Source organism: Xiphophorus maculatus, chromosome 17, assembly GCF_002775205.1.
Source record: "Xiphophorus maculatus strain JP 163 A chromosome 17, X_maculatus-5.0-male, whole genome shotgun sequence".
In the NCBI taxonomy this organism is placed as follows: Eukaryota; Metazoa; Chordata; class Actinopteri; order Cyprinodontiformes; family Poeciliidae; genus Xiphophorus; species Xiphophorus maculatus.
The window spans coordinates 17506569-17521615 of NC_036459.1; the positions used below are offsets into that span (position 1 = coordinate 17506569).

At 41.3% G+C, this 15047-nt stretch overlaps 1 protein-coding gene across 1 annotated transcript in view; it reads left to right on the forward strand.

Annotated features, from left to right (window-relative positions):
- Window positions 1-411: 411 nt before the first annotated feature.
- Window positions 412-15047, forward strand: part of camk1d (calcium/calmodulin dependent protein kinase ID) — a 60864-nt gene continuing 46228 nt past the window's right edge. The window contains exon 1 of the mRNA XM_014472124.2: window positions 412-734. Within this exon, the coding sequence (XP_014327610.1) occupies window positions 637-734 (98 nt within the window). The 5' untranslated portion in view covers window positions 412-636. The remainder of the gene's footprint in view (window positions 735-15047) is intronic.

Consider the following 15047-nt stretch of genomic DNA (forward strand, 5'->3'; position numbering starts at 1 on the left):
ATTTTTCAAAGAAGCTACATTAATGGACAGAGGGTCCTGAAAGACTTGAAAGGTGCATCGGTATAATAACACTTGGTACCAATCTGATGGCTGAATAACCTACTTAACAGATTATAAACAATAAATATCCTTGTTGTTGAGCTCATGTTTATTTATTCAACAATTCAGCAGCAAAAGAAAATCGTTTGTGAAGTGAAAATGTTGCTTACTCTGTCAATATTATATAGTATTGTAAAACAGCAACCCTTTATTTTGAAAGAGCTTTCGGAAGTGCTTGTATCTCATTGTGAACTTGACAGCTTGCTGTCCGCGCGGTGACAGAGAAAGAGAAAGAGAGGGAGAGAGAGAGAGAGAGAGAAGCGCAGAGAGATACGGTAACCTGCAGGACTCACATGGTCCTGCTGCAGCGGACCATACACCACCAGAACTCTCCAAACCCTCTCCCACTCAACTTCTTCTTTTAAAAAAAAAAAAAAAAAAAAAAAAAATTCTCCCACTGTACCACCTTATAGTTTTGTCTGTCTTTTAGAGGAATTTCTTCTTCTTCTTCTTTTTTTGTGTGTTTTTCTTCGCATCCTTGCCGCGCGCAGCCCGGTCTCGGCCAGACTCGCGGCGTCTGGCCGGTGAAACAGCGTCATGGCTCGGGAGAACGGAGACACCGGCAGCGGCGAGACGTGGAAGAAACAGGTCGACGACATCAAGAAGGTCTTCGATTTTAAAGAAGTCCTCGGAACGTGAGTAGACCGCCTTAAAAGCCTCTTTTTATACTCCGGAAGCATCCTCACCCGGAGTCTGTTTGCGTCTTCCAGGGACTTCACAGTGGCACTTTGTTACTACGTTTGAATAAAAATGACTCTTTCTACTTTATTCCTCGCTGTTAAACACCGTAGCCTCGACAGGGCGCTCGTTGGGTGTCCTGTATGAAAATACACGCACTGCAGTCTTCAGTTGGAAGCATAATTTCAGGCTCTTAATGTTTCTTCACAACATTTGAACAGTGACATCACAGCATCACTGCTAGTAGGGCAGCTTGATGCTCCCAGGCTTGTGTGTTATTCATTACATGGAGTTAATCATTGTAACCATTCAGTTATCAGGCTGAGCCGTTTCACTAATTCCCCTCTGGCAAGAACACAGCTTTCCCACTGGTCGCAAATCACTCTATTTCAGTCTAAGCTGGCAGCCTGGTATAATGCACAGAGCTTCTACTACTTCTTTATTTTACAAAAAAAAAAAAAAAAAAAGTGAAGAAAAAAGACACAACAACAACAAGAAACAATGGGTCCACTGATAAATCAGTCCTTCGTTTTGGGAAATTGGTGACGGGCCAAAGCTTACATGTGAAGCCGACCTGATCCATCTGAAAACCAGCCACTGTCCTGTGTCTCTGCCGATGGTCACCCCATTGCTGCCAACTTTGCAAATTTGTCACTAACCTTCCCAACTTTTCAGAGAAAAAGAAAATCAACAGGTCGGGCTCTTTAAAGATTGAAAGATCAGTGATCTACCAGAAATCTGCAAATGGTGTATCCCTAAAAAATATATGTATATAAAAAAACCTCTTAATTTTGTGAGGTAAAATGTTTTGTTACAACTACAAATGTCAATGTAGTTTATTAGCGTTTTACGTGGCAGACCAATGCAAAGTGGTGTAAAGTTGTGTAACGGAAAGCAAGTTTTTAAGGTATATATATCTAAAGAAAAATTGTATTTTCATTCAGCCCCCTTTACTCTGATACAAATAGAATATAAATATAATAATATAAATAGAATCCAGTGCCACTGGTAGTCTTTAGAAGTCAAATAATTAGTAGTTCCCTGTTTTTTCAGTTTTGCTGTGAAGCTTTTGGAGTTTAAAAATGCATTTTTAGACTCTAGTGTCCTTTATTGAACAACGAATAAACTGGATATAGGGAGAAGGGGAAGACATCCAGATGCTGGGGAGACGGTGATTTTGTGTCTCACCTCTAGTCAGATGAGACACAAACTAGCTTTTTGGCCAACAGATTTGGCAGGAATCTGACATGATAATCATCCACCTGACTGTGCAGGGTTTCCCCCACAAGACCAACAGTAGTGCTGCTAAGAACGTTTTGTTTAGGAATGCTAAGAATATTCCGATTGGATGAAAAGATCTGTTTGTGATTGGCTGGTTGTGTAGCTTATTTCTATAATCTTTGTCAAGTTGCACAGACGGAACGAAGCACACCTGCCAGAACATCAAGTGAGCATGTGTGAGACGGAAATACATCTCTGTTCACAAAGATGTATGCTCTCACATCAGTCTCACTGCGCGCTCAGGTTGGTGGCATGAATGTAACGTCATACGCAGAAGATTACTCTTTAAGGCTGAGTTACTCTGGCGGTTTTTGAGGTTTATGTTCAAGCCGATCAATTGTTTGAGCTTTTATACTTGACACGTACGTTGGCGCAGCATTTTCTGAAAATAAGTCCTGGTGTAAATGCCAGTACAGGCGAACAATGACCAGTGTTCTTCTAGAGATACAAGAACACTGTCCATTTTGGTGCCAAATTACAAAAATTCAGAGGTGTACATCGAGGCACTTCGAGGCCAATGCTACAACTGTTAACCTAGCTTTAGCCTGGGCGACTAAGTCCTGGTGACCCATTAAGACATATGATGTGCTGGTGAAAGCCCTGCATTGTCCTGGCTTATGGACAGTGGTAGCCTCCAGTTTTTTCATTTCAGACCCTTCCCTCAGCAAGGGCGTATTTTCCAGCCAACCCAGCTCTGCTCACTAGTGAGTCCAGGTGGATACAGAGAAACCGCTATGGCAAAAATCTAAAATAAATACACAGCACTCTTTTACATGCTGTACCAACCGTAAATAATCCATCTTGTTGTCCAAGGAATGATACTATCGAGAGAAAGTAGTGTTTTTAAGCCAGATGCTTAAAAACACTATTTTCTCTCTAGTAATAAACCTGGTTAGCGTAGCTAGTGTTACTATGACAGGAGTCTCCGGGTTTCCAGCCACGGTTTCCTTAATTTTGAAGCTCGGTGATGAGCTGAAACCAAACGTATCCACCTCTGCAAAGGTCTGAAAATCAGACACTGAACCTGTCAGACCTGCCTGCACATGGGCGGTTAACAACAGTCACCGACCTGCTGTCAACTTAGCAACTTTGAACTTTGTCCCTATATTTAGTGGCTCTTCATACAAAAAAATAAATTGTGATCGGACAAGATCACAATTGGCAGGTCACGCTTTTCGGCCAGAAAACGGCAACCGGCGCTTCGCTATTTTCCAGTGCATCTCTTATCATAAACACACACACCCACAAAAAAACCCACTTTTACACCTTTTTTTCATCCTTGATGATGACTGTTAAACTGTGGTGAATTTACTCACCATCTTAAATCTCCTGCTGTTTATTTGACCACACACACATTTTGTCTGGTTTGCCCTCAAGCTTCATTGCCCTGGTGTTTCTGTTCCAATGCTACTCCATTATCCAAGCTCTTGTGTCGGTTCTGTTTATAAAGCGACTTGTGATGACTTTAAGTAAGCTTAGGCAGCAGCAGCGGTGGTGGTTGTTGGAGGTGTGTGTGTGTGTGTGTGTGGAGGGGGGGGATTTTCTGGTTGATGACAGCAAGACTTTAGCAGACAGCACGAATTACAGCCTGAGCTGCAGCGGTATCACTGTCAGGGTCGTAAGCCTTTTCCTGTGGGAGTTAGAGGCTTTAGGAGAGGAAGCTCCGAGGTGGGACATGTTTGTTGTCCTTTTCAGTCAGGTGAAATTTTCACTTTGAACCAATTATCTGCTTCCACTTCCAGTTTAGAGGAGTCATCTTGTTTGGAGATGGGCGTAGATCGGCTTTAACGATGAATTCAGAATTTGGGAGGTACAAGAAGCAGGGTTAATGGTTCTTTTTGTCTTTTCGTTTTTGCTGCGGCGCAGCTGAAACTTGGAGCAGATGTGAATCACGCAGACACCTGCTCACTCAGGAGGCAGAGCGGCAGTGATCCGAGTCGGTTCTGTTTGCCCGCGCCGGTGATGGATGTTTGAAACTGATGCGTCAGCAGAAAGGGGGAAGCAGGATGTGTGTGTGGGGGTGTGTGTGGTGGAGGAGAGGTGACTGCACTGACTGAATCCCAAACAGACTCTCGCTTTCTGTCCTGGAACCAACCAGATAATTGTTGTTGCCTGAGGCGGGTCAGCTGGTTTCCTGATCGGCCAATGGACGACCGCGGGCCACTTCCTGCAGCAGAGAAGCCGCGGTGTGTTTTTCGCTTCTGCGGGTTTTGACCCCTGGAAGTGATGTCAGACACCTGACACTGTCATCCCTGCATCATCTGGTCCCAACACTCTGCCTGTGCACCTGAACGCCTCGCTTCCTCAGGTTTGTCAGCCTCAGAGGGGCTCAATTAGAGCCGCAGCTGTGTGCAGAGTGATGTGTTCGAGTCTCTCCCTGGGGTCTGATTACACCCCCTGGTGTGTATGCAGTGTGGGCCCCTGTTCCTCACTGATCAATTATTCAAAAGGAACAGGAGTGTGTTCTTTGTTGCACGTGTGTGTGATCTGCAGGTGGGCTGCGCATCTCAGCAGGAGAGGTCACTGTGAACTGAGAAAATGCAAAAGAAATAGTTTATTCAGGAGAGTCTTAATATAGTTGGTGGGAAAGTAAAAATATAAACACCGTTTTTTTAAGCCCATTATTAATCCATTTGTTGCTAACAGTAGTGAATCTGATCACTAAGCAAATGATGGATGAGGGAGTTCAAATGTAAACATGTCACACCAGCAGGAGACTAAAATTCTGACTATTTGATCCACCCAGCACTTATAAGTAGCACAAAGCAAACGTACCAAAATGTAATTCTGTCAAAAGTGGCAAAAATAAACATTTATGCATTTAAATTAGAGGTGCAGAAAAAAAAAAATCTGTTCTATTAAGAATCGCAAATCCTAGTCCTGGGAATTCTGAATCGATTTAAAATGTCTCCTAGCTCCAGTGTTAATGATGTTTAACATTTAAAGTTTAATGATCTTTGAAAATGCGGATTATGGCATTATCATTATATCACTTGAAAACGGTCAGTATGAACTTTTATTGCAATAATTTAAGGGACAATTTATTGTAAAACAAAATTTCTCATTGTGACGTAACCCGTGCAACAACGATGGCATAATTTCTTGACTTGAACTTTGACCCACAGTACCTTCTGTTGGAAGGGCGTTCAGCTCGTCTGCATTGAGCTAGCTAGCTAGACGTTGCTGGCTAGCTAAGGGCATTCCAAAGCCCTACGTTAGCCTGGCTAGCTTAGTGCCGGATTTCAGGTTGGATGTGACTGCAGAAGACCTTTTTAAAGGAGCAGAAGTGTGTGTGAGTGTGTGGGCATGTATGTGTGTGGGGGTGTGCGTGTGTGAAAGTGTGTGAGGATGCGACAGGAAGAGAAATGTGATGGTAATGCATTGTGGGATTGTTACAGTGCCGTCCAGGGCATGCTGCCCTTAATTGATGCTCCACTTCCCCGGTTCCGGCACTGTTCTTCGTTCACCGTTTCTGGGACTCCGCAACCCACATCCCTTCCAAGTCATTTTGTCCTCTCTTTATCTCCTCTTTATGCCTACAACTCCGTCCTACGTCCCTCCCCACCACACCACCACCCCGCGTCTAACTCTGCCTGGTCTCTCTCGACAGTGCAGGGTTGCGGTGCCAGCGTGCGTGATGGACTTTTCAAAGTTCCTTTCACTCGAAGTATAAATAGGATCTTAAAAATAGAACAAAAGATGATTGTTAGCTTTGTAACAAAGCCAGCTTCATCAGTGGACTGCCAGCCTACGCCCTGAACGGTGCACAACAGCACATGTGCAGTTTTCCTAAGAAAAAATAAGATGCACTTTATTGATCCCACAATCGGAAAATCTCTGCACAAACATTTTCATTCCTTCACAGTTTGATATTTATTGATATTTATAATGTCTCCTGGGTTATTTACCAGTTTTGTTCTCGAGTCCGTTTTATAAAATGACGTTTGAGTGCAGTGGAAGAATGATTAATCTGCATTCAGCCGTTTACCAAATGACTGCAGCAGTTGTGGTCATTAAAGAATGGCTCAGTGCCACACAAAAAGGATGAAAACACAATATGTGTGTGCATCATCTTTGCTTTCCATCCTGAGCCTCACAGTGCCATTGTTTCTACACTAAGGCTGCGAAGTATTTTTAAGGAAATCAGAAAAATGATGAGCCAGTTTGTAGAAAAACAACAAAGATGTTTACTCTGGGTGAACCTTTGGGGCAACAGGGGAGTCCTGGCCGGAAGGATCCTTGAATCTTTTCACATTTTCTTCTCTAATGGGGAGTTTATGTGACTGTCCAACACCAAGGCACACTGCACACTTCAGTGGTGGAGGCATTGGAAAGGGGAATTGTGCAAACATCAAGGAAAATTTTACTTTTCAAGTTTTTTATTGCATTTATAGACGTGGATTCAGTGAAGCAGAGGTGCCCATGTTTGTTGCTGAGACCATAGAGGCTATGATGCTTGAGCCAAAGACTCGGTGAAGATGCAGCTGAAGCTGGTAAGGCAGAGTCGTTATCCACAGTGAAACATGCTACTCAGTAAGGAGGAAAACGTTACTCCAAAAGAAGCACAGCAACAGCAGATTGCAGTTTCCAAATGTCCACAGGAACCTTCATATTTAGAGACATGTCCATAATGGCCATCGCTAACTGAAGTATGGGGGTTCCAATATCAAGTTGTGGGGCTTTTTTGCTGCAGAAGAGACTGGTGGACTTTATAAAATAGATAGAATCATGAGGAAAGAACATTAAGTAGAAATATTGAAGCAACATCTAAAGATCTCAAAGCTGGGGCTCAGATTAGTCTTCCAAATGGACAGTGACCTTAAACTTACAGCCAAAGTGGTTACAAAATGGATTCAGGAGAACAAAATCAGTTCTACATAGAATTTGTTGGCAGATCTGAAAAGGTGTGCAAGTGTCGCTTCCACCAGCTCTTTCAGGAAGAATGGACCAGAACTCCAGCAAACTAATGTAAGAAACTTGAGGAAGGAAACCCAAAATCTTCGACTCAAGTCAAAGGCAATGCTACCGAATACTGATGAGATGGATGTAAACTTCTGATTTTGAAAACATCTCTGACATACTCTCTCTCATTATTCTGGCATCTAGCAAATAGAAATCATTCTACTAATTCTACCAAGAGAAGTTTGATCTGATTTACCTTCAAACAGAGCAAAAGAAGGTGCATTTATTCTATTGTTTGGTGTGTGTGTAACAGTGTGTGAGCTACACTGTGTTGCTCTCCAAGGTTTGAGTTTCTGCATTTACTGTGAAACTTTGTGTATGAGGAGAAGTGGGCGGGTGGGGTGGGGGGGGGGCACTTTCAGCCCAGATTGACACGTGGGTCCAGAGTATTAATGATCATAAACTTCAGTCCATTATCGGATCAAGGCTCTATTTTAAGCCTCTCTGTGATAACATCCAGCTTATAATGTCCCCGATCTGGGAGCCTGTTGTTTCTGCTGCTGCTGCTGCCACCGCCACCCAGTTAGACAGCTGTATAGATTTATGAACTCAGCTGCATGTTCCAAAGGGAAAAGGTTAGAAATGTCATTTTTTCAATAAACAAAACATGGAAGGGAATGTGTTGTTTGTCCTGGTCGGAGGACTCGGTTTCAGCGCTCTTGTGCGATCCCGAAGGCCCCCGACAACAACATCTGCTCTCCGAGCGCGACACGAGGGGAATGCAACCTGCTGGGACGCAAACGCTGGTTGTGATGAACGGAGCAGCTGGTGGGAGACGGCTGCGTTTTTTAGTGATCAAGGACGACAGCGGAGCCGCTGGAGGTCAGCGATGTGAGCCGTGGAGCTAACTGCTGTCCTGCAGGCTATCGGCCTGGTTCACAACACCGTTAGGAGTCAGCGGAGGACGGGGCGCAGGAATTCGTGTCAACATGAATCAGTACCAGCTCTCTGTTCAAGAGAGGAGGCGCACTGGGGCTAATAAAGTGTTGTAGCCGACCGTGTTGTGGTTTGGAACTGTACTTTATTTTGCGGTTATGAAAAGTTGGTCTATGTCTGATAGCTGACTGAAGTATCAGTTGAACATTGATTTCATAGAATAGGTACATACCGTGCCATTGAAACGTTTTCCGTCTCGAGAAGCACCAATCCGCTTCTTTCACTTTCAATACCAATATCTGGTATTGGTAATATTAGTATCGGCCGAAACCGATCCAATACAGAAAATCAGTGTTGAATTGACTTAAAACATTTCTTTTTTTTTTAACGCAGACATAAATTTACCGAATTACAGATTTATTTGATAACTCTGCACCAGTACAGCACACTTAAATACACCAACAGCTTCTGTAAAAACAACACAACTTGAATTTTTTTCAGTCAGTGCAATTCGGAGTGTAACAAAATAAATTATAAAAAAACCCCTGAAGCTTACAAAAACAATATGTTGACTACCTTGGTCGAACATGTATAAAATAAACTGCAACATTTATTGTATCGTTTACCATGTTTGCTATGTCAGAACTTATTCAGGAAATGTACTTCCATCTGTTTAGCTGCTAACACTTTAGCGCTTTAGCTCTCGGAAAAGCCAAAAAGCACTTCAAGCTAGCATAAAAACTATTTTTTGCGAAATCAAAGAAGTTATTTATTATTTTTGCCATTCCCATCAACCTTTTCTAACGAGATAGGAAACACAGTTTCCTATCTCTTGTTGTACTTTAAGAAAACTAAAACTTAAGTACAACTTAATCTCTAGCCTTCATATTTAGCATGCTACCAGTATGAGGTTGGCACTGTGCAAAACAGGCTTCATTTTGCCACACATCTCAGAAACATGAAAAGACATTTTCAGGAATATGTTGCTAGCAGGCAAATTGTAATTGTTCTGACATCATGTAATGCTAATTATGCTAACAAAGGAAACAGCTGAGTTATGGGGGGTGTATGTTTCAGGGTTTCCATCTCCATGTAAGCACTTTACCTCTTTAGCTTATTATCTCTCAGAAAAGACAAAAAGCATCTCAAGCTAGCATGAAAACTTCCCATAAATCTTTTCTAGTGCATTAGGAAACATGGTTAATGAATAATCAATAAAACTTAAAGCACAACTTCATCTCTAGCCATAGTAACAGCCTTCATATTTCCCCTTCCAAAGCAGCATGCTAACAGCACGTGGTTAGTGCTGTGTAAAACAGGCCTTGTTTTGCTACAGAATATTATGTCGTTTTCAAAATTCAAGGAGTATTTCATTTATTTTCTTTTCAAGAATTTTTTCTATATTCAAGGAAGATTTTGCAGTGATGAAGACTGGATCCTCTCTGGAGCTAAGCAGAGAAACAGCACACCCCCCCTCACCCTTCTGACTTTGATTGGGTTTTAAACTGACTGGATCAGGACTCTGGCCACTCAATGGGAAATGCTTCCAGACTGGATTGTTTTGTTGTTTGATTTCATTTTCGATCTTCTCAAACATCGACATCCTCTCTCCAAAAAGATCGATTTGATAGGCCTGAGCAGTGGCTGCTGTGTTCACGTGAAAATGGACCAGATCTGCGTTTTCAGTGCAGGAGAAGTTAGCAGTCAACCCCGATCGGCGATTCCACACTTGCCTGAACGGATGAGCAAATCAGAAAGGTGCTTTGCATATTTTCTCTTTAGGCTCTGCTGCTTGTGATGGAGGCAAAAGAAAATATAACAAAATAATGGAGTGGAGGAAGGAGGAGGATAAAAGAAGAAGAGATAAGGTATGGAAATGAGGAATTGTAATCAAACTGCAATGAGGGATGGAAGCAGGAGCTCACATAAGCCTGAAGGGAGAGGGGGGGGGGGTTCAGGGCCCCTTTGGCATTCATGTTCCACTTCTGAAGGATAAATATGTTGGAAGTGGTTTCGTTCTGCTACTCGATCTCTCCTTCCACCATCTGCTGTTGTTGGAGCCAAGAAAAGCTTTTGTTCTGGAAAAAAAGGCCATCTCTGTTTAGAGCTGCAAGGCATTTAAGAACCTAAGTGGTGTCTCATTATGTAAATTTCAGAACAGAGGCTAATAGAATCTTCACACGGATGATTTTGAATCTGTTGGTTCAGTAATGGACTAATTGTAAGCAGCAGCAGCAGCGATGGAGGCAGAGCTCAGGACCAGCCAAGGGGATGTGGAGCTCTGCTCAGACTCCAGAATGAGTGATCCGTCAGCCGGCCTCTGTTGGAGGCCGTCCATGTTTCCCTATCCATGCTCCCTTTGGAAGGATTAATCCATGGAATGAACAAGGAAATCTGGGCTTTCTTTCCTAATCATTTCCTTTCATGAGTCCACAGAACGGGTTGGAATGGATTAAAACTGAGCGTTCTTATTACAGCTGCACCGATCACCGATCTTTAAAAAGCCTGGCCTGCCAGTTCCGATTTTGGAAAATGCCTATTTCTTTGGTGTGAAAAAGTCTCTAAATATAGTAACAAAGTTGCTAAGTTAATAATAATAATAGCACTTCATTTGCATAGCACCTTTTTAAACAAATTTTACAAAGTGTTTTACATAGAAAAACCAATTAAAGCATCCATTGACACATGAAACACAGAAAGTGTACCAAATCAATTAAAATACATAACAATGAAAGACAAAAGGAAATAATAAAAATACAAAAGAAATTAGAATATTAAAAGCCTTATCATAACTAATGATTTAAAAGCAGACAATGAAATGGCCTGTTTAATATTTGTAAGTAATATTTGGGAACAAAGTTGGCAACAATGGTTTAATGTTGACCTCACATGTGCAGATGTGACCTGCGTTTTGCATGTTGGGTTTGATCACTTAAATAAAAATTTTAAAATCTGTGTCGATTTATTGGTCCAACCGGTTTATTGGTTCAAAGCTAGTTCTCATAGCTTTAAAAGAAAGTTTATATCAGTTGATTTTACAGTATGATAAGCTTTCACATAGTTGAGCTTCGAATTGGTTGACTGGTTGCGTGCGACCACAATCACATCATCATCTCCGGATGTTCTGATGGCTGAAAAATTGAAGCTGTCTTCAAAAATATTAAGTGTTGAAATATCAACACTTATTTTGCTCCTAAACCAGTTCTTCTCTGGTGTCTAGAATCCTTTAGCAAACAAACTATTTGCTAAAACTAATGTCAAATGTTTCGGTTCAGTGCAAGGTAGTACAAAGAGTTCTGTCACTACTGTTTTATCTAAATACCACATCAAAACCTTAGAAGTGTTACAAAACCTCTGCTTCCAAGCAGAGTTTTTAAAGAACACACTTTAAAAACTGTTGGGTTACAAAAGGTTCAGTTAGAGTTATTTTGCTAACCCAGACCTGTGTCAAATATAAACCAGTCAAGCCCTTTGAATTGATACAAGACGGTGATATTGTGGGTTTGTGACTTAGCATTTCTAATCAAGCCCATGTCCAGCTGGCTCGTCTCCACAATGAACTAATAGTACCATAGGAAATATTGCCTGTGTGAGTTTTCTCACCAACACTCAGATGTCAGATGGGAAATTTCACAAAACATGAGTTCAGAGTAAACAAAAATGGCCAACTGGGAAGAAGCAATGACAATAGTGTGTGGTCATATTTAAAGGACACAAAACACTACAACGAAGTCTTCAACATCCAGTGGACTCTGTGTACCATGAACTTGTTTTGTCTTCTGCATTTTGGGTCTCCTTCTGGGTTTCCGTCACCTCGCTTTTTTATTGGTCTCATTTGTCCCTGGAACACAACACCACACCACACATGTTGCAACATCGGGATATGCAGTGGATCTATATTGACTTTAAGACCAATGTTTTGGTCAAATGACATTGGTAAAAATCAGAACCTTGAACTCTCAGCTATTGAGAAATGATGGCTACCTGAAGGTGTGGGCTCTGATGAATCTTGAAATGACTGGATCTGATTTTACCCAGCCACTAATGTTTAGTTTGGCCGTTACTTGTGTAATACGCCAGCTTAACTGAAATTGTGTGCACTGTAGAGTAAACAGCCCTGTGGGGAGTAGGGCCATGACATCTTTGCCAGAATTAAAATATCTTAAACATCCCTATGGCTCCGATTTGAATTGCTCAATATTTGGAAGCGTGGCCAACATGAACTAATTGGCTTCGTTCACCTCCTCCTTTAGTTGCCATTAAACTGAAAGGAGATGACAATCGAGCGAAATTGCGTGGGAAAACGATGGCCAAGCTGACGTAGAGGTTAAGACAATTCTTCGATCAAATTATGATTCTTTTCTATTATCCTGTCTGATTCTGCTGCCACTTTATAGGTGGCAATAGTGCATCTTTATGGTCTTTGCTGAAGTGTACACATAACTGAACCAAATATCAAGAGCTCCTATAAGGCTATTGGTCAAGCTTTTTTTTTCTGTGGTGCTCACAAAAATGTCACCACAACCTTTTTAGGGTCTTTTCCTAAGACACCCTGGGTAGTAACACTGTGTACCTAAGTAATATTTGGCAGGCATGAGGCAGGGTCGCCATGGTAACCCTTAGCTGTTGCCCATCAGATTGTGAACAATGGCTGCCGTTAATGGAAGCAGTGCTGCCACAGCGCCGCGGCCGACCGCCGTACACTCTGTCTTCTCGACAGGTAATTTAGGGCAGACCACCACTTAACACACAAACACAGGGAGAAGACCCACAAGAGAGCAAACACAAAGAGACATGTATACACAACTCCGACTGCAAGAAAACCTCTGGTAGCTATGACACACACACATTATAGTGCTGTAAAGTGAAACGCACACCTTTACGAGGGACACACACACACACACTGCTGCACCGTAGGGGCTTTTTCTGTATTATAGCAGACCTACTTTTACTCAGCCCCATTACTGTACTCAGATCAAGGTGATACAAGCTTTTTTTTTTTTAATGTATGGTCTCTGGAGTTACTGTGCATTATAATTTTATTGTACTGCACAATGACAGTGAAGTATTTTATCTTATCTTGTGTGTGTGTTGTTTATGAGGCTTTTCTTGACCCACTTACACAACTTGTGAAGTCGTCCTTGATGTCGAACACAGAGCGACGCCGTGCAAGCGCAAGTAGATACAAATACAACCAGTGGCGCAAAAAATGGGTATGCACTACATTGGGGTGCCACGCTAGAAGGGGCGCCAAAATGATGGCAGAAAAATGATTTCTGTTTGGTATTTTCCATGTTTAACAGCAAGGTTATTATAGTTAACTAACTAACTAAATTAATGAAAACTAAAATTGAGAAAACATTTTTGTGAACTGAAATAAAAAACACTTATTAATGGGGGAAAACTATAACTGGAACTATATTGTGCACTTATAAAACTAATTAAAACATACCGAAATTAGACATTATATCCTTCATTTTTGTGTTCATGAATCTATTTACTAGACTTTCAAACTCAGTGTGTCATTCAACAAGAATTGAATACATTTTTTAAAATTTTTATTTTCTGTTGAGTATTCATAACCCAATTAATGTAAGCATAATCACAATATAATACTTTGATGTTTTTCGAGTCCCACACCTCAAATTATTTTTAAGTCATATTTGAGATGTACAGCATTTTTATAACACCCCAAGCTGACATAGTTACTTTAGTGTGCTGTAAAGTGGCACTGTGTGGCTGGAAAAGCACATACTACTGCTCCTTTAAAAATTGAAATAATTATTAGAAAACTGCTTTTTGTACTTACTCAAGTTAGCTTCATCAGTCAAAATTTGTTTGATTTGTTTAATAAAATATGATTGTTTCACATCTCATGGGTCTGTCAAAATTTATGAATTTAGTTTGCTTCACAATCCATTGAAGACTTCAGTTATCTGTGTTTTTTCTGCAACCTCTTCCTTCTACAGTTTTTTCTTTCACTCAACTTTCCATTAATACATTTGGCAGACGGTACTTTAACCTTTAGTCTTCAAAATGAAATAACCTCTGAAATTGACTAGTGTGTGTAGTAGGGATTATGGGGTGTGTTACATTTAAATATCAAGGAAATCCAAAATGTGAACTGATAATGTTGAGCTCTTATATTCTCAGTCAACTGCTTTGGTTGGACTAAACACTCCTAGTTTATCTAGGGAGTTTCTAATTGACTAATGAAGTTTGTATGATTTTGGAGGAAGACAATCACATCATTCCCCCCCTACAGCATTAATAAAGCCTTGAGTCACTTCTAATAAGCCGAGCTGCTGCTGGGTACATTTCACCAAGCAGCCTTCTGCCACTGTTTGCACTCCCTTCGCGTGTGCGTGTGTGTGTCATTTGTGCGTTTGCGACATTGGAGGGTGATTAGATGAGTTTGTGTCTGTTGGACTGAGCCCAGTCAAAGCTCCCTGAGTAACTGGGAGTCTGTACTTCTGTCTCGTTAACACCTGCTCCTCCGTGTGTGACTTTGTCGGGGTGTGACCACGGCTCACCGCAAGATGTTTGTTTTCCTGCAAAACAGATGCAGCAAAGCAGCTGTGGGGGGGATTTAAAGCGCGACTAGTTTAGGCAGAAAGAAACGCATGTAAGGGCATGACGGCGTGTCTCGGTGGAAACGATGACGCTTGTTTTAATCTGGGAACACAGCTCTGGATACACGGTTAACCTGTGACATTTGTTTATGGGTAATTCTTTGCTGAAAGGTCTAGGTTGTGCAGATTTTAAGTTTTTAACTGACCGAGAACAGTAATAGATTTTTACTAAAGTCCATAAGGGCGGTTGCCCAGGGTGGTATCACAAAGGGGGTCAAGTTATTTATTTATTCGAATGTGATTCTGCCTTAAGTATTAGTTTAACAAATAGTTGCTTCTTAGTGAAATTGTACAACAGTACTTCAGCTCATATAGTAAAACTCACAGACTGATATATTTCACCCATTTATTTCTGTTCAGTTTGATGGTTCTTGGTTTACAAATAAAAAAACCCCGAATTCAGTTTCTCAGAAAATCTAAATATTACCTCAAAACTATACAAAAGGATATATTTTCCATAAATGTGAGTCTAATATAAGGTATGTTGGCATACTCTCCAATGCATGCACTGGAGTTAAA